This window comes from Onychomys torridus, unplaced genomic scaffold (assembly GCF_903995425.1).
Source record: "Onychomys torridus unplaced genomic scaffold, mOncTor1.1, whole genome shotgun sequence".
In the NCBI taxonomy this organism is placed as follows: domain Eukaryota; kingdom Metazoa; phylum Chordata; class Mammalia; order Rodentia; family Cricetidae; genus Onychomys; species Onychomys torridus.
Genome location: NW_023413379.1, coordinates 73869 through 91885, shown reverse-complemented (window position 1 = coordinate 91885; position 18017 = coordinate 73869). Strand labels below are relative to the sequence as shown.

Below are 18017 nucleotides of genomic sequence, written 5' to 3'. Positions count from 1 at the left end.
CTCATAAACATTAATATGTAATCATGTCACCTAGACAGTGGGATTCTACAATTATACAACTGTGTTGCTGTGACAGCAACTCTAATACTAGCAATAAAAAAGTATTTCCAAAACAGGTTTCATAGGCATTCAAAAAGAACAATCATCACCCTCTGGCATGTGAGAGAGGATCATATACTTTTGTTTCTTAATGGTATTACACTTGGTTTGCTGGATGTCAACAAATCTGTCTGTCATAGTTTTCCATATGAACTGTCTACAATTATTGTGCTCCTTAGGTTAATTAATATTTCTTAAACTTTGCTGAGTACGGATAAGCTCATTTCCTTCACATTCTCAGGAATTTCCTAGCTATACACAAACATTTCTGTTGTGAAATCCACAGGTTATAGCTATAAAGATCTCACATTGTTTCTATTGGTAGGTTTTCACTCCAGAATCAGTATTTTGATGTTGGATAACATGAATCTTTATTGTAGCATTTTGGAGGTAGGTGTTTCCTTCAGGGTTAAATTTCACATGAGTTTACATTTTTAGCACTAGGTTAAGTGTTTATCAACTTCAATGCATTTATTTGGGTATTCTAAAGTGGACATTATGAGGTGCAAAGAGGCATGAATTTAATGTAACGTTAGATATTCAAATCCCTTCTCTCTACCATCAATTTTCTGGTGTAAAATAGGTTTGGAGGAAGAATTAATGGGTTCATCACATGTTGTATGATAGACTTCTTATGGAGGTGCAACACAAATACACATCTACTCATGCAGAAACAAGTATCAATAGCACTGATGTCCATCTTATTGAATCAATGAGCTTTATTCAGGTTAGTTACAGGAATATGTAGAAAAAAGGGACTCACAGAGTTTCCATGATGTAACTCCAAAGCTTCATGGCATACAGCTTAGGAAAACTGGACAGCCATAGCACAGTGCACACTTGTGGGCATATCTACAGGTTGAAGGACATTTCTTGGTGGTCAGTTTGTCAGAGCCTCATCTAAGCAGTCTGACTTGTTGAAGTTTCTTCATGTGAGTTAAGCAGAGAGATTTCTTTCACTTTCTAATACTTCCTAAAGCTAATTTATTTTTCCCCATTTACTCAGATTCTTCTCCAGTTGAAATGTTTCAGTCTCCAGGAAATGGCTGGAAAAACAGGCCATTATTTGGATTCTATATTTTATATTCATTATGCAGTATTTAAGGGTAAAAAAGTAAACTGTTGTAGTAAAAATTTTCCTAGATTTTCTCATTTTTAGAACTTTTTCTCAACATAAACTTTTTGATATTATCTAAGGCTGTCATGGGTTTCTCATGTTCATAATGATTTTCTGCAATGGAGCTTGCCGTGGTCTCTAGAACACAGATTTGAGTGAAAGGTATGCTATATTATTTACTGTTGAAAATTTTGTCCCTAGTGTGAATTTTCTCATGTTTTCTTAGACCTGAGAGGCGAGTAAAGACTTTGCCACATTCACTACATTTGTAAGGTTTCTCCCCTGTATGAATTCTCTGATGTATTCTGAGACTTGAGTCATGTGTAAAAGATTTCTCACATTCCTTACATTTGTAAGGTTTCTCTCCTGTATGAGTGTTCTGATGTCTTTTGAGAGTTGAGATAAATGTGAATGATTTCTCGCATTCACTGCATTTATAAGGTTTATGTCCTGTATGAATCCTGTAATGTTTTCTAAGATTTGAGCCAGATGTAAAGAATTTTTTACATTCACTACACTTGTATGGATTTGCTTCTGTATGAAATGTCTGATGGTTTCTAAGTGTTGAGACACATGTAAAAGATTTCTCACATCCACTACATTTATAAGGAATTTCTCCTGTATGAAATCTCTGATGGTTTCTGAATGTTGAGCCATATGTAAAAGATTTCTCACATTCACTACATTTGTAAGGTTTGTCTCCTGTGTGAATTCTTTGATGTGTTCTAAGACTTGAGCCATGTTTAAATGATTTCTCACACTTAATACATTTGTAAGGTTTCTCTCCTGTATGGATTCTCTGATGTTCTCTAAGAGTTGAGCCACAAGTAAAGGATTTTCCACATTCACTACATTTGTAAGGTTTTTCTCCTGTATGAAGTCTCCGATGAGTTCTTAGATGAGTCAATCGGGTAAAACATTTATCACATTCACTGCATTTGTAAGGTTTTTTTCCTGTACAATTTATCTGATGATTCCTAAGACAAGAAAGACTGGTGAAGGAATTTTCACAATCACTATATTTGTAAGGTTTCTCTCCAGTATGAGTTTTGAAATGTTTTTTAACCTGATACAACTGAGAAAAGCAATTGCCACATTGTTCACAATTGTAAGATTTTGATCCAAAATTATTTCTCTGTTGTCTATTGAGGCTCAAGTGGGTCAGGAAGCATTGTCCACATTGGTGTTTTTTCTCTCTACTATGGAATAGTTTCAATGTGAATTTGTGTTTAGAGCCAAATGATATATCATATTCTGAATTTTTGTCTTCTTTATTTCCAGTGTACTTTCTGTGATTTTGACTAGTGATGTTACATTTCCCACAGTCTTTACATTTACAGAGTTCTTCTCCACTGTTCACACTTTTATGACTAATTAGGTTTGATGATTCAATAGAAGCATCCTTGTGGTAGACACAACCATACTCATTGCAGTTTTCTATAGTATCATTTGTGATAAAAGTTGTACATTGGGAATGATTCATGAACCATTTTGCCAAGTTTACTACATTTATGAGGCTTCTTTTGGATATTCACACACTGATAGCCAATGTGCTTTGAGTCTTGATTTAAGAACTTTTCATTTTTTCCACATATGTGATGTTTCTCTGGAAAAAGAGCACAAATATGGCTGATAGATATTGATGCCTGAGCAACAGAATCAATAACTGATTTCTCCATAAGTTTCTAAAACAGGTAAACTAGCAAGTCTCAAAAACAGTGAATTCAGCACAGGTCTTCTGTGTTACACTATCATTAAATGAATGCTCAGAAGAACCACTGTAATCTCTAATCACCCACAAGACAGTTGATAGTTTTCTCCTCCCTATCTAAACTGCATGCCTTACAGAAGGTGAGAAAAATAGATGATTAGGCAATTGTGTACTTTGAGAACAGAGATCCATGAAGGATCCTATTCAGATTGTTCCTCTATCTTCTGGTTGTTTATGTTTTTGAGACAGAGTTACACTGTGTAGTCTTGGTCAGCAATGAACTCACTCTGTAACTCCATCTGACCTAGAATTTATCTGATCCTCTTGCTTCAGCCACCCTAGCATTAGGAGTAAATCATATTGTGCCAGGCCTTGTCTTGTGGATATCACTCTGTATAAATAAAATGCTGATTGGCCAGGAGCCAGGCAGGAAGTATAGGTGGGACAAGCAGAGCAGAGAATTCTGGGAAGAGGAAGGCTGGGTCAGATAGACACTGCCAGCTGCTGCCATGAAAAGGAAGATGTAAATGACTGGTTAGCCACGAGCCACGTAGCAACTTATAGACTAATAGATTTGGGTTAATTTAAGATATGAGAGCTAAATAACTAGAAGCCTGCTCAGCCATACAGTTTGTAAGCAATATAAGTCTCTATGTGCTTACTTGGTTGGGTCTAAGTGGCTGAGGGACTGGTGGGTGAGAGAGATTTGTCCTGACCATAGGACAGAAGGGACTGGAGAAAACTCCAGCTATAAAGCCTAAATATAGAAGACATATCTCAAATTAAATAAATAAAATAAACAAAAAGAACAATATGCTCACCACAAACATCTCTTTCATTATGTTAAAGCACCTTCATTTTTGTAAAGATCAGAAATAGGTAAATAGTTCAATTATAAAATCAAAATATTCCAATTACTAAGTATACTTCAATGCTTTTCCTTGCTCTGAATATTCAATTTTCTTTAAATTTTCATGTTCTCATTAAAAACTAGAAAAGAGAGCTGAGGTTAACATAGAAAAATGACACCCGATGGAAAAGTTATGTTTATTACTATAATTTCCCTTATTACAGTTTAGAAACTTTACATATGGGTTGGGGATTTAGCTCAGTGGTAGAATGCTTGCTTAGCAACCACAAGGCCCTGGGTTTGATCCTCAGCTCAGAAAAAAAAAGAAAGGAAAAAGAAAAGAAACATTATATATGTACAAAGTAAACACAAAAGATGCATAAGGAATTCTACAGGAAAAGCAGACTTACCTACAAAGACTAGATTGTTGTAATTCTCCAGCATCACATCGATGTATAAAGCCCTCCAAGGAGACTCCAGACATTCCCATTCCTCTTGGGTAAAGTCCACAACCACATCCCTGAACGTCAATAGACCCTGTAATGGAAAATGATCCATTTCCCATGTTTTTCTGGACAAAACGCTTTCTTAGGTAAAAGATACCCAAGAAAAGACAGTTTTGTGATATAGATGAGGCATGACAATTATTTAAAGACAAAACTTTTATATATTCTGACAAGTTCAACAATTAAGAGCATTGGCTATTCTTCCAGAGGACACATGTTCTAGACTCAGAATCCACATTTTATCAAACAACTGATTCTGACTCAAGTTCCATGAGATACAATGCTTTCTTCCAAACACAACATGCAGAGTCACACACAGCACTCATACATACATTGAGGCAAATATACCCCAAACACAAAAAATTAATTAAAAATGATACTTTCTAGAATACTCATACTCTATATTGTGTTTCCTGTCTCATAAAAACAGGATGACTAATTAATTCTAGTGAACATTAAATATTTGAGGTCTAGATGCAGGGATGTACCTTTATGAAGGGTATGTGGCTATGAAACAGGAAAAGGGTGACTCATCTCAGTTGGAAACCTTACAATGTGCAAACAATGTGGAAATGCTACAGCTGTTAACCTTGCTCAAAACTGGATTAATACCAGGTGCAGCTGGGCCTCATGTGACTTTATTCTAAACGTAAGGTGGGAGAACCTTCAGTAGCATTATTAAGGGCATTCATTTAAGTCTGAAAATTGATTTATGAAGAGTTCCAAGTCAACAATTTCTAGAAAATTCTTGTAGATATATCTCACATGATGCAATATAGATATATTCCACATACTGCAGTATACTTGGCATTGCTTATACAATGGTACTCTGTCTGAAACATAAAACAAAATAAAAAGAGAAAATACTGATCTGTCTATTGAGATATTAACACTGATAGTTGGAATCAAGAGAATGATATGAGCAGCAGCTCCCCTGAGTCAAATACATTTCAGGTGTCAAAAACCCCAAAGGCACATCATCACCCTGTGATAGCAAAGAGAGAAACAGTATACTGCAATCTGCATCTTTTCACAGAAACATCGTTTTCAAGACAGAGCAAGTTACTTATTACTTCCATCATCTATGCTCTCTATGGTGCTGAGCTATTTAGTACTAAGATTCAATAGAGTGCGTCTCTTCTATCTACTTCTCCATAGATTGCTTGGTGATACCAGCAAAAAGTTCCATGTATTTGTATGGCCATATTGATAAGCCTGGTTCTGGGAACCTGGCCCTCTCCAAAATGCAACCTGAACGGCACCTAAGACTTTCCTTCCTCACTAATTTATAAGGACACAAGTCTATCCTCTGTAGGAACTAGGCATCAATACATTTCTTTGATGATCATTTACAGTGGAGTCTCTTTCAGAACTGCCCTCTTTTAAAATTTATTTATTTCACATCTCAACTACAGCCTCCCATCCCTTTTCTCTTCTCCCATTCCCTCCTCCCTCCTGTCTTCCAACCTCTACTCAATCCACCCCCACCCACCTCTGTAATAACTCAGAAAGGGGCAGGCCTCCCATGGACTTCAGCAAAGCATGGCATATCAAGCTGTCATAAGACCAAGCACGACCCCTGTATTCAGCCTGGGCAATTTAGCATGAAGAACAAGTTCTCAAGAACCAGTCAAAGCACCAGGGACAGCACCTCCTCCTATTTACTGGAGTCCCACATACAGACCAAGCTACACTGCTGTCACATAAATGAATAGGGTCTAGGTTGGTCCCATACAGGCTCCTTGGTTGATAGTTCAGACTCTGTGAGTTCCTATGAGCCAGGCTAGTGCTTTCTGTGGGTTTTCCTGACCCTACCCCCTGTTTCCTTCCTCAGCTGTTAGAAACAATGACACCACAACCACAGACTTAAAGCCATGTAAATTTATGTCCTCACAGTAATGGACAAGGGAGGATACAATGAGACACGTCTATGCTATGTGGTTGTCAAGATTTAAAGATGTAATCTTTAAATAACTGAAAAAGAAAAACAATCATAGGTAATTAGCATTTTAGATACGATTTTCAGAGAAAAAGATAAAGGATTGCATGGATTCAAATTTATTCCAAATAATATGGACACAAAACTGACCTGGTGAGCATTTACTGGGGATGCAGCCATTCTCTTTGTGGCTTTACTTTGAATTTCTGTTTCAGGAGCAAAAGCCAAAACTCTTGTTGACATTCTAAATCAAGGTGTGAAAAACAAAAACCTAAAGTTAATATAACTGTTATGGACAATAGTGAACCAGATAAAAGACCCCAATACTATAATGATACCAAAGGTTCTGTCACAACATTCCTAAAGAGGTGAGCATGGGACGATATAGTTAGAGTGCTGAAAGAAAATATAACTACAGGAAGAAAGATTGGCTCTTATAGTTCATGGAGAAGGAAGTACGCTTGAAGAAATACATGACATAACACAGCTCATTCACTCAGGTAGAAGTGTAGATCATAATTTGTGGTAAACTATGCATAGAAAAATCACAGAGAACTATCCATGAGAACCTAGGACATAAGAAATTTAACAAAGAATAGAATAGAGGGAAGCTGGGGAATAACTGACTACATTTCAAACAAACAAACAAACAAAAAACCACTGTATTTCCAAGTAGAGGGGAAAATACGGCCATTAATTTTGCAAAAACAAAATATATTTTCAAGAAACAAAACACACGAACAAAAATACATGTAGCAAATACAGTCCAGCTATAAGGAAAACCAAGGTTTTGTGATAAACTCCTAAAGGAACTAGGAAGAAATTGGAACATAGATTAAAATGCACGTTTCACACCTAGGCCAACATTACAGGAAGGAGATAAAAATGAACAGCATTAGCACGAACACAGTGAGGGAAGGGAGATGCATGACCTCTTGATTCTTATTTAATCCAGAGCCATAAGAGCAGTGGTTCTCAACCTTCCTAATGCTGTGACCCTTTACTATATTTACTTATGTTGTGCTGACCCCCACAGTGAAAAAAATTATTTTCCTTGCTACTTCATAACTGCAATTTTGCTGCTGTTATGAATTGTAATGTACATACCTGTGTTTTCTGTAGGGTGATGGTTTGAGAGAAAATGATCCCCAAAGGGAGTGGTACTATTAAGAGGTGTGGCCTTGTTGGAGTAGATGTGGTGAGACTCCAACCCTCAGCTGCGCTGATGTTCCCATTTAGACTGGGACAGAAGTAACAAGACCTAAGGCTGCATGCACCAAGACATCCAAAGTGTTGGGGGACATAAAGAATGGAATGGGACAAAGCTACACTGGGTGGATTTCTCTGCTCTAAACTGGTTTCCAGATGTAAAGGGAGCTACAGAGGGAAGAGAAGGGTTTGGGGTGTTTGTGCCCTACTTGGCAAAGTGCTGGTAGCACAGTGTGTAGAGTGTTGTAGCTGAGTTTTTATGTTGCTTGCAGCTCATTGTGTAGAGAGCTTTTGACTCAGTGTGTCCTGTCACTCATGTGTAGAGTGCTTCCAGCTCAGTGAGGAAAGTGTTTTCAGCTGAGTTATTACAGGGCTTTTAGCACAGTGGGTGGAGTGCTTATAACTGAGTTATTACAATGCTTGTAGCTCAGTGGGTCCCTGACTTAAATCATTCCCATTCCAGGTGAGACAAAAGACACTCCAACAAAAACCAATGATACAAAGTAGACTACACATGTTGCAATAAGGATACAAACACGCAAAACCACCTTATCAGAGCCATACATACTTAAGAGTGTATGTGGGGCTGGGTATCCTGACCTCCCTTCCTCACCCTCCTTTTTCTGTATCTACCTTCATACCACCTCCCTTTCTGTCCTGAGATTGGGCCTTTTCCTGGCTTCTTCCCTCTATGATGTGTGTGTGTGTGTGTGTGTGTGTGTGTGTGTGTGTGTGTGTGTGTGTATTTTTGTGTGTAACCATGTCTGTGTGTGTAGTAGAATATTATTTTATGGTCTGCTACTTTTGTTTATGTTGTATCTGCTTAACTCTGTGAAGCTGTGTTACTGTGCCTGTGTAAAACACCTGATGGTTTAATAAAGAACTGGCCAACAGCAAGGCTGGAGAAAGGCTAGGTGGGGATGATAGGCACCAAGTATAAATCGAAGGAGAAATCTAGGAAGTGGGATTGGGAAGGTAATATCTAGAAGCCAGAGAAGGAGGAGGACTCCAGGAGGCAGCCAACCACCTACACCGCAAGCCACGGACTAAGAGTAAGATTTATAGAAGTTAGAGAATGGGAAAAGCCCAGAGGCAAAACTAGACAGGACAAGTTAAGGGAAGCTGGCTAGAAACTAAGCCAAGCTAAGGCTGGGCATTCATAATTAATAAAAAGCGACTGTGTGTGATTTATTTGGGAACTGGGTGGCAGGCCACTCCAAAAAGTGTAAAAACCCCTAACAACAATATGTGTGTGTTTTCTCTGTCTCTGTACATAGAAACCATGAACAACAGGGACATGAATGAATCTGTTCCCTCACTCTCCAGATCTCAGACCTGGCTCTCAACCTGTGCTTCAACTTCACAGTATTTATAGCCTTGTTCCCTGATGTGACTGCTAAGGTGAAATCCAGCATCTCAGACACCAGTGTACCTGGAGCAAGGCTGTTGTGGATTCCTGGGATGGATTCCGCCAAAGTGTAGAGCAGGAACAAGAGTGGAATATAGGAAACCTGGGGAGGATTCTGCCCAGCTAGATCGCCCTGACTTGGCTGGAAACATCTCTTCTACTTTACAATGAGGAGGCTGTGCCCCAGAGAAATAGGTGCTAAGTCTGAGTCTCTCTTTTCTCTTCCAGGAAGCTACTTCATTCCTGTGTCTTGTTTCTTGAATTTTAATGTGTCTGACTGGCTAGGCTGGGGCCTCACCGCTATATACATGTACATTAAGTACAGGATGACCTTTAAGGATGTGGGATTAAAGGGTCTAACTAAGATCAAGAGGGACCCCAGAAAGTACAATATTGGGGCTGGGAGTAGAGCTCTGTGGTAGAAGGCTTGCCTAGCAAGTGTGACTCCCCACCCCCCACCCCCGTTTTCTATCTGTTGCACTGCAAGAACAGGGGGGAAAAGCAAACAATAAACCAAAATACAATGCTTATAGCAAATCTAGATGTAGCTATTTTTAATATTTTTTACTTTTTAAAGTTATTATGATTTTCTTTTTGTTCATTTGAGTCAGGACTCACTATGTAGCTGTGGCTATCCTGGAACTTGCTGTGTAGACCAGGCTTGACTTGAACTCACAGAGACATCCAGCTGCCTCTGCTCCCAAGTGCATGTGCTCTTACATCCAGTTAAGATTTTAAAGATATTTTTAAATTATGCAAATATGCGTGTGTGTGTGTGTGTGTGTGTGTGTGTGTGTGTGTGTGTGTGTGAGAGAGAGAGAGAGAGAGAGTACAGCTGCCCACAGATCTCAAAAGAGGGCATCAGATACCATGATATTGTACCTGGAGTTACAGGTAGTTGTGAGCTGATTGACGTGGGGGTTGGGAACTGACCTGGCTGTTCTGCAGGAGCAGTGCTCACTCTAGACAGGGAGCCCTTCAGCGCAAGTGTCCAGGTCTTAGGTGTGCCACCAGGCAGAGGTGTGCAAGACTGTACACGCACACATATATAGCCAGATCTAAAGATACCTTCCAGTATTGGGGACTAGGAATGTGATTCAGTTGTTAAGACTGCTTGCCTAGCATACTTCATGAAGCCCTGAGTTTTATCCAGTGCATCTCAGAAGTCAGGTGTGAGGTGCAACCTGAAATCTCAGCACCTGACAGATAAAACCAGGAGGATCAGACGTTCTAGATTATTTTGGTATACATAGTGAGTTTGAGGGCAGCCTGAGATAAATGAGAATTTTCTCAAAAAAAGAAAGAATAAAAATTCAGCATTCCCCAAATAACCAGGCCTACAGGCTTAATCCTAGGGGCCCTGATCAGAGTATGAGGACCAACCTGGTTCCTTTCATCCTTATAAGGATAGATTCTAACTACTACATTTAGTGATCTTTGCAACGGAGACAATGGGGTTCATCATGGCATTCTTTCTGTTTCTGGGCCTGGCTCTGGGAGCTACATTCTCGTTTGTATAAGGACAGTTGTGTGACCACATGGGGACAGAAGGACTGTATTGTTTGCCTGTGTCCTGCTCATTTCCCTCTGTGCCAGAGATAAGCTGGGGTCATGAGCAGGTTTGCTCTTCTAGCCAACTCCTTCCTTCTGGTCAGTGCTTACCTAGAGATGTCCAGGCCCCAGAAGGAGGAAGCCTCTGTGGGTGGATGTGGGATTAGTCAGAACAGCAAGGGGACACAAGCTCTCACTGACAGCTCTGACTGCTCCCTGCTTAAGTCAAGCACAAGAGACTCTTAGGCTATAAGAGATCTGTCTGGCTGTTACAAGGGTGAGGTGGAGATGGCAGGCCTGACTGGTGTATCATGTGATCTGATGAGGTTCCCTCTCTTTCCTTTGTTCTATGCCTGTTCTCCCTGTCACTGCACATTGTCATTTTAGTGTCTTTTTTTCTTTTTTTTTTTTTTTTCTCTTTTAACCTTGGCAGAAGCCATGTGCCTTCAGAGCCTCTCTGATTAAATAAACTTTTTATTTTACCTGCACATCTCCCAGGGTCCTCCTAAGGCTTAACCACATGGAAAGGGAAGAAGGCTAGCAGCCTGGGTCTGGCAAGGAGCAAGACCCTAGTTTGGGCCTGGGTACAAGGAAAAGGTAGAACTCTTGGCCTCAAAGGGACAGCAGTGCTTCCTGCTAGGACCGCAGAGAAGAGGCAGGCTAAAGCCAAGACACCCAGACTGAGACCCAGACTTTGAAAGGCCAGGGTTTTCTTTTCTACCCTTCTCTCTCCTGTCTGGCTGTCTGGCTGTCTGGCTGTCTGTCTCTCCCTCTCCCCCTTTCCCGTGTTTTGTCTCTCTACTTGGCTCTCCTCCCTCTCTGTGAGACAAGATGGATCAGAGGAGGATGACCTCCTGCCTTCACCCCTTAAGTGCTGGTATTGCAGGAATGTATGTCCTGGATCTAGGGATCAAATCAAGGGCTTTGTCTATGCTAGGTAAGCACCGTGCTGAGGTACGCCTCAACCCTGTTTCTTAATTCAAGGGACAGCAAATGTTGGCAGCTTTGGGTCTGTTTTTTTACCTTCACTGCTACATCCCCTGCCCCCCACAATCGCGGTCTTCATCTCCAGGAATGAACTCTGACAGGCTGGCCAGAACAACTCCTAGCTCCTGGCCGTACTCCCCGACCCCTTAGCAGGAGAAGGCTGAGGCCCGTGTTCTCCCTTACCTTGGCAACAGGCCCTGATGCGAAAATTGCCAGAAGAAAACACAGCAGCGCCACAGCTGCTCCCTCAGCAGGAGCCGCCAAACGTTCAATTCCAGTCCAGACCCAGGCTGCTGCTTCTTCCCGTCCCCTCCAGGGTGTGCAAGCGTGACGTCAGGACGCCTAGGCGGGAGGTGGGCGGGGCGGAGATGGCTGTTGGTGGGTGGACGCGGGTCCTTTAAGTGTGGGAGATCCGGAGCAGGAGGTCTGAGCGGAGCACCTTTGAATGGAAGGAGATCCTAGTGCGTCTAGGAACGCTCACTCCAGTCACCTCCTCTAGGCTTACGTTTTGCGTGTGAGTCAGCCCGGGATCACCCGGCTCTGTCTTTCTGCTTCGGTTTTCTGTCAAGGTAAGGCCTTGGCTTTTTGTCCCTTGCTGCTCCCGGTGACTCCCTTCCAGAAGGGCTTCCGTGTTTGCTTCTGAGCTAAAGGCTTCCGCCGGCGGGATGCTGTGCCCCGAGGGTTTATACCTGCTTGTAGCTGCAGGACGCTCCCTCCCCCAGAGTCTCCCCTAGGCGAGTAGTTCAGCAGCTCACAAGGCAGGGGCACCTGGGGCTATGGGGACCGCCTGCCCTACTGGGGGCAGCAGCAGATGGGAACCGCTGACCCCGGGTCAGGAGCCATGCTTGCCCTCCCCTTAAAGATGTAGTAGTTGCTGGGTCTGAAGCACCTCTACTACACATTGGGTTCTCTTGCCCAGCTGATGGAAGGGAACATTTGTTCGATTGACTTATGCCCAGGAGGAGCAGCACATAGGAATGACTGCTGTTTCTTTCATAGTTTGGTCTTAGTCCAAATGAAGACGTTCTAGTTGAGGATTTTCCCATTTTTATGTGCCCAGGAGTTGCTTGGGTTCTAAATCTAGTTAACTCTCATTCTGGATTTTTTCCAATGTCTATCAGCAGGTTTTGAGATTCCCAGCCACCTATCTGAGCCCTAAGATTCAATTCAGAAAGTCGGACTTTCTGTTTATTTGAAACAATCCCTGGGGTTTTTGTTCTCTCTCTCTCTCTCTCTCTCTCTCTCTCTCTCTCTCTCTCTCTCTCTCTCTCTCTCTCGGATTTCCTTCCTCACTGTAGATTCAAGGTCTTTTCTCATCTCTTGGGAATTTAAAGCATTTCTAACTGTACCTCTGAATAAGAACTTAATTGAAGCAGGTCAACTCTTGGATTTTAAGATGTTCAGCCAAGATGGTCTGTGGTAATCCATGATGCTTTCATTCATAGATGCCAAAGGAAGAGGTGGAGATCTTGTCCTTTCAGACAGAAATTGCACAGCTCTTACCCCTCATCATCAGTACATCCTATGCAAACAAGGACATTTTTGAGGGAGTTTGATCTCTAATGTGAATATTCTGCTGTACTCTTAAAACTTTATAGAAGTGGAAGTAATGTGACATGTGGTGTGAAATGTAGTCGTGCTTGAGAGGAATAATCTATCAGTTGGTCCCACAGTATCGCCAGAAGTTTGAAAGGCACGGGACTGTTTGGAAAATGAAAAAAATGTGGCTTTTTATATGTATTTACAAGCCTTGAACAAGATGCTTTTTTAAGGGCCTGAGAGATCCTTAAAAGTGGGCAAATAGTAAGGAGTTGAAAATTGACATTCCCAACCTCAGTAGCATTGCTGACATTCTAGACACACGCCTTCGCATGACCAATGATGGCCCTATATGACTTTGGAACCCTTGCTAAGTCTGACACAAAAGTGTTTATGGAGGCTATCCACTTGTATGGCCTTCCATCCACACCGATCTCAATTTGTTACTGCTTTTGGCTCTATAATTTCTCAAAACATGTTTGACTGGTGTATGAAATGGATGTTTAGAGTATAATGTGGAGGTCTGGGGAGAACTTTGACCACCAGATCCTATGGACTGAACCTTGATTGTATACTGGATCAGCAAGTGATTTTGCTCGCGCAGAACCACACTGCTGGCTCTCTGGACGTTTGAAACCCCTTTGGAAGGCTGTTGGATGCATCTCTGTGATTGGACACTTTGATGATGGTTTCTATTCTGTCTATCTGGTGGCAGAGAAAATGTTTGTGGTCGCAATGCACAGTGATGGTGAGCAGCATGCCTGGGAGTCTGTTACTGGTGGATCCTTCAAGTTGTGCTGACCATGTGAGTTGGCTATCTACCTTGTGGGGATTGGAGAAATTGTCTGGGTTAAGTAAGTCAGAAGTCGTGAGCATTGTGTTTTAAAACAGTCTATCTTTGTTGAGTATTTTAGCTGTTGTTTTAATTCCATTTCTTATTATTATGTTATGATTCATCTCTCTATAGGTGAGCCCATTGGACAGAATACTAAAGGGGGCCTTCTCTTCAAAGAAGACCTGAGAGAATGCAGAGAGGAGAGGAGGGTCAAGGAAGCTATGAAGAAACCCTCAGTTCATTAAGTTCTCCCATCACCCTCTATGTGAGTATGGTCTTGGCAGTGTTTGAGTGGGTTGTTGTGTTGGCTCCTGGCCTCTGGCCTAGCTGGGTGTTGAGTTCTCCTCAACTCATTAAATTTGTTGGTTTACTTAGAGAAGGAACACGAGAAGGAGATCAGAGAAGATGAGGCAGAAGAAGAGAAAGATGAGGAAGCAGGAGGAAGGTAAGAATCTGGAGTACAAGCATAAGAGTGAGATGTGGAGCAGCAGATGAGGCTGGTGACAGTGGCGATGATAAGAAAGGGAAAGCCAAAGAGACTAAGAAGAAATACATGCATGGATCAGGATTGTTGACTAAGGCTGAGACCAATTGGACTACAAAGGCTACTGACATCACAGGGAGGACTATGGTAAATGCGGCAACAGTCTCGCCAACGACTGGCAAATCGTGGCAGTCCAAGTGCATGCTGTGTAAACTAGAAGGGTGTCTAGAATGTACTGGAGGTGGGAGAGAACAACTTTCCCACTCTTTCATAGCTGAGAACTGAAAGCCATGGATCCTCATGACGTGATCCACTAAGGACTACTGGGACTTGCCTGTGCTTGGCAGTGCTTTGACTTTCCCTTCTGGTGGGAAGTGCAGTGGTGGTCATCACGGGCAGGCTTCTGATTGGAGGGACACTTCTTGCTAAGAGCATGTAGGTTGACTTGGTATTGGGGCTATTTTCTCTGGAGCAGCCCGTAGTTTCTACTCTGTTCCCAGGGTTTCAGGAGTATGCCATTATTCCTGTGTCAGTTGTTTGATTTGGGGACTTGAGGCAATGTTGTCCTAAAATGCACTGCTGGGTTCTCTTTCAGCACTTCTCCGTAGGAAGTCACTTGGGAATCAGGGCATTGCTCTTCGTCCCTTGGCAAGCTCCCCTTGACCTTTCTAAAAATCAAGAAGAAGAACATCAGACTGTGTGTCTGTCTTGTACTCATCATGGACAGCTGTGTTAAGGTGACACTTGAGTACCTAAATATCTCCTGGGTGTAATGTATATAATAGGGAAAGTCTTTGTTATCAGGTCTTCAGCAGGGAGACTGTCTTTAATCCAGACAACAATAGTCCTTGGCTCTTAAGACCTTCACATATTGTGTATTTTAAATCTGGTAACTGCACCAGGTCTGATCCAACTTTTTCCTGCATTTTCTGTTCTGCTTCACTGTAGACTTGACCTGTGGTGTGATTGATTTCAAGGACATCTCTGACAACTTGAGAATTGCTCCAACAGAGCAAGATCCTGAAAATCATCACCAAAATCATTGTGAAGAACAGCCTTGTGCTCCTTTCTGAGTTGCAGAAGACAATGAGAAATGAAAGAAATTCTATGAAGTGATCCCCAAGAATTTAAGGTAAGATGGGCCAGTGGTTTCTCACATGACCACTTCGTGTTTGGGGTGTTGTTTTTCCAATCACAGTTGGACTTGTATTTACCCTGCCCTTAATGCTTAAAATCTCTCAAGATTCCCTGGGCTGTATGTGCCTGTGCTTCCTCATCACCTTCCCCAACAGCAGCCAGCATAAGTGCTGTTCTTCCTGACTCCCCTCTGCAGCCCCGCAGCGCCCTTTGAGGCCTCCTAGTTGCACTGTTCCTGTGAGGCCCAGTAGCAGGCCAGGGTCCTGTGGGGAACCACAGAAGTGACACCTTCCCTGTGTGTCATGCTGGTATGCCATGGTCATCAGCCCTCACCATCTCAGGCACAGTGATGACCATTGCACCTACTGGACCAAACTTGTGAGTATCTGAGACCTCTAGCACCTTCTAGTTAGTTTTTTAGTCTTGCTTTTGTCCAGAATTTCCTCACTCTGCTCCCCCTCACCATGTTTCCTTTTCTCATTTTGGGAATTTGAATGTATATTTTGTGCCATTATATGGTGGAAGTATGTGATCTGCTATTTAATTTTAATATTACAGGGTTTTACACTTCAGAGATTGCTATAAGTCTCAGAAGACACTAGATTTTGGATGTTTGAGCCAGTATTGCATGTCGTAGACCATGGAGACTTTTGAAGGCGGACTAAACTTGCGTCATCTTTCTCTCCTTTTCCTTGGTCTTTAGAGGATGGGTCCAGGGCTGTGGGCAGCTGCTGTGTGCGGGTCCAGAGACTGGGACCACGTTAGGCTTGGATAGGAAGCACAGGGAGCAGATTAACTCTATGCAGGTGTTGCACTGGCTGTTGATTGTCTCCTGTGGACACTTATTGCTTCAGTCATGCCAGTGGCCCCAGCCCAGGTCTCAGGGCCCAATAGGATCATACTCTCATGTATGTCATGTGCCTTTCAAGTTTGGGGGTCTGCCTAGCAGAAGTAGCACCCCATTCTGAGTGCCCTTACTACCCAGCTGTGCTGACAGGGGAAGCAGACAAGAAGCATGAGAGGTCTGGGGCGCCAGACAGGTCTGAGGCAGAGTTGAGCAGCTGAATGGTCCCCAGTCCGGTGTTACCAATTGTCCCACCTGGGGACCAAAGAAGTTGAGACCATTCACTGGCCTGACTGCTGTCTACATAGGCTGAGCGTTGTCTTCCTTTATAACTGTTGCTGCCATTGAAGCAATGGCTGTCCCAATCAGCAACTGTAACTCTGCTACCAAAGTGGTTCACCTCAAAGGCTGCAGCCTGAGGGGATTCTGTTCCCTCAGGTACTGACTCTTTAAAGCTTTGAAAGGAACTTATATAAATCTCTGTCCCTCTAAGGAACTCAATATTCAAAGGTAGAGGTGGAATTCTACAGATCTGAGAGGCTAAATAGCAAGCAGCCCACCTCATCTCCTTGATTGCATCTCCCAAAAAACCAGGAGTCCTTCTACCAGCCCCCACTTAAAAGCCCTTCTCCACCTGACTCTTCCCTACTGCTTCCTGTCAGCTAGTTGCTGACTCACCCTCATAACTACATGTTAGATAATTTTATTTAATCATATGTAGTGAGCACATACCCCAGTTACGGGGGAGGAATAATCACTCTTGCTTCAGACTTGGTATAACACTCATTTATTCACATAGTAAGATTACAAGCAATATTTATCCTGTCTTCCAAGTGGAAGCAGGAGTACCTCTCCAGGTATACAGGTCTGGACTCGCCACGTCTGTTCCTCTGGATCTTGGGTCAGCCTTCCCCTGGTCAGCCACGTCTGCACTGGGGACAGGATCTCACGTCTCTGGCAGAGGAGAGTCGTCTCACTCGAGGGCCTGACGAGCACTGTTGGTTGGGTCTGGGGCTTCATCTTTTATATTCTTTCCTGGCTAGGTTTCTAGTCTTATCCCTAGTTCCACACATAGCTTATAGCTTATCACTACTCCATTTGTGGCTTTCTTACATCATTCTATTGCTTATCACTCCTGACCAGGGTTGTTCACCCTAGGCCTACATGTATGTTCCTTACATCATACCAATGGAATACATCTTTGTGTGTTTAGGCAAGTGTTCCAAAGCTGAAACAGAAGTAACCCACCTTAAAATAATATACTATAACGGAGAGTCTCTAGTTACATGTCTTGACTCATTCCTGCATTTACTGTTTGGCTCATTCAGTTACTCAGTCTTGCCCTTCCATTTTATTGCCTTCAGTAATTTATTGCATTCACTCATCCCTTCTTTTTGTTCTGTGTATTCATTCATCCAATTGTTTAAAAAGTGTATTTATTGGGTTTCTGCACAAGGTGGCATAGTAATGCAGGTTATTTGGGAGATTCCTGAAGAGTACTGAGAGGTGTCTTCAAGTGAATGCCAGGTTTCTGAGACATTTCCCTGTCTCTAGATAAGATGTAAAGGGCAAGCAGACAGTGGTGACTTGGGAGTTATGTTCACCATAGAGGGGAATGGAACATGGGCAACAGTTCAGCCCCACTCCTGCCAATCTTGCAACTGGATTCCTGACTTATTCCTAGGCTTGGGCATAGAATGTTATATGATTTCTGATGATACCTGTGAGCCACACCAAGAACCCAGTAGCAAGCTAGTGCCTGGTAGGTGTTGCTTTCGAGCAGGTTTCTCAAGCATCAGTC

The 18017-nt window shown here is 42.4% G+C and overlaps 1 protein-coding gene and 1 long non-coding RNA gene across 2 annotated transcripts in view; one reads left to right on the top strand and one right to left on the bottom strand.

Moving 5' to 3' along the window:
• Positions 1-2661: 2661 nt before the first annotated feature.
• On the bottom strand, positions 2662-11902 carry LOC118576272 (zinc finger protein 54-like). Its single transcript, XM_036176587.1, has 4 exons — positions 11561-11902; positions 6373-6466; positions 4188-4314; positions 2662-2822 (listed from the first exon to the last, which is right to left on the bottom strand). The coding sequence occupies exons 2-4, from the start codon at positions 6463-6465 to the stop codon at positions 2662-2664; spliced, it is 381 nt and encodes a 126-aa protein (XP_036032480.1). The 5' UTR covers position 6466; positions 11561-11902.
• A 1818-nt stretch (positions 11903-13720) lies between these two features.
• The window catches only part of LOC118576280, a 52147-nt gene continuing 47850 nt past the window's right edge, over positions 13721-18017 (top strand). Inside the window, exons 1-5 of the long non-coding RNA XR_004943931.1 lie at positions 13721-13770; positions 13884-14016; positions 14127-14196; positions 14831-14972; positions 15184-15367. This is a non-coding gene — a long non-coding RNA (uncharacterized LOC118576280). The remainder of the gene's footprint in view (positions 13771-13883; positions 14017-14126; positions 14197-14830; positions 14973-15183; positions 15368-18017) is intronic.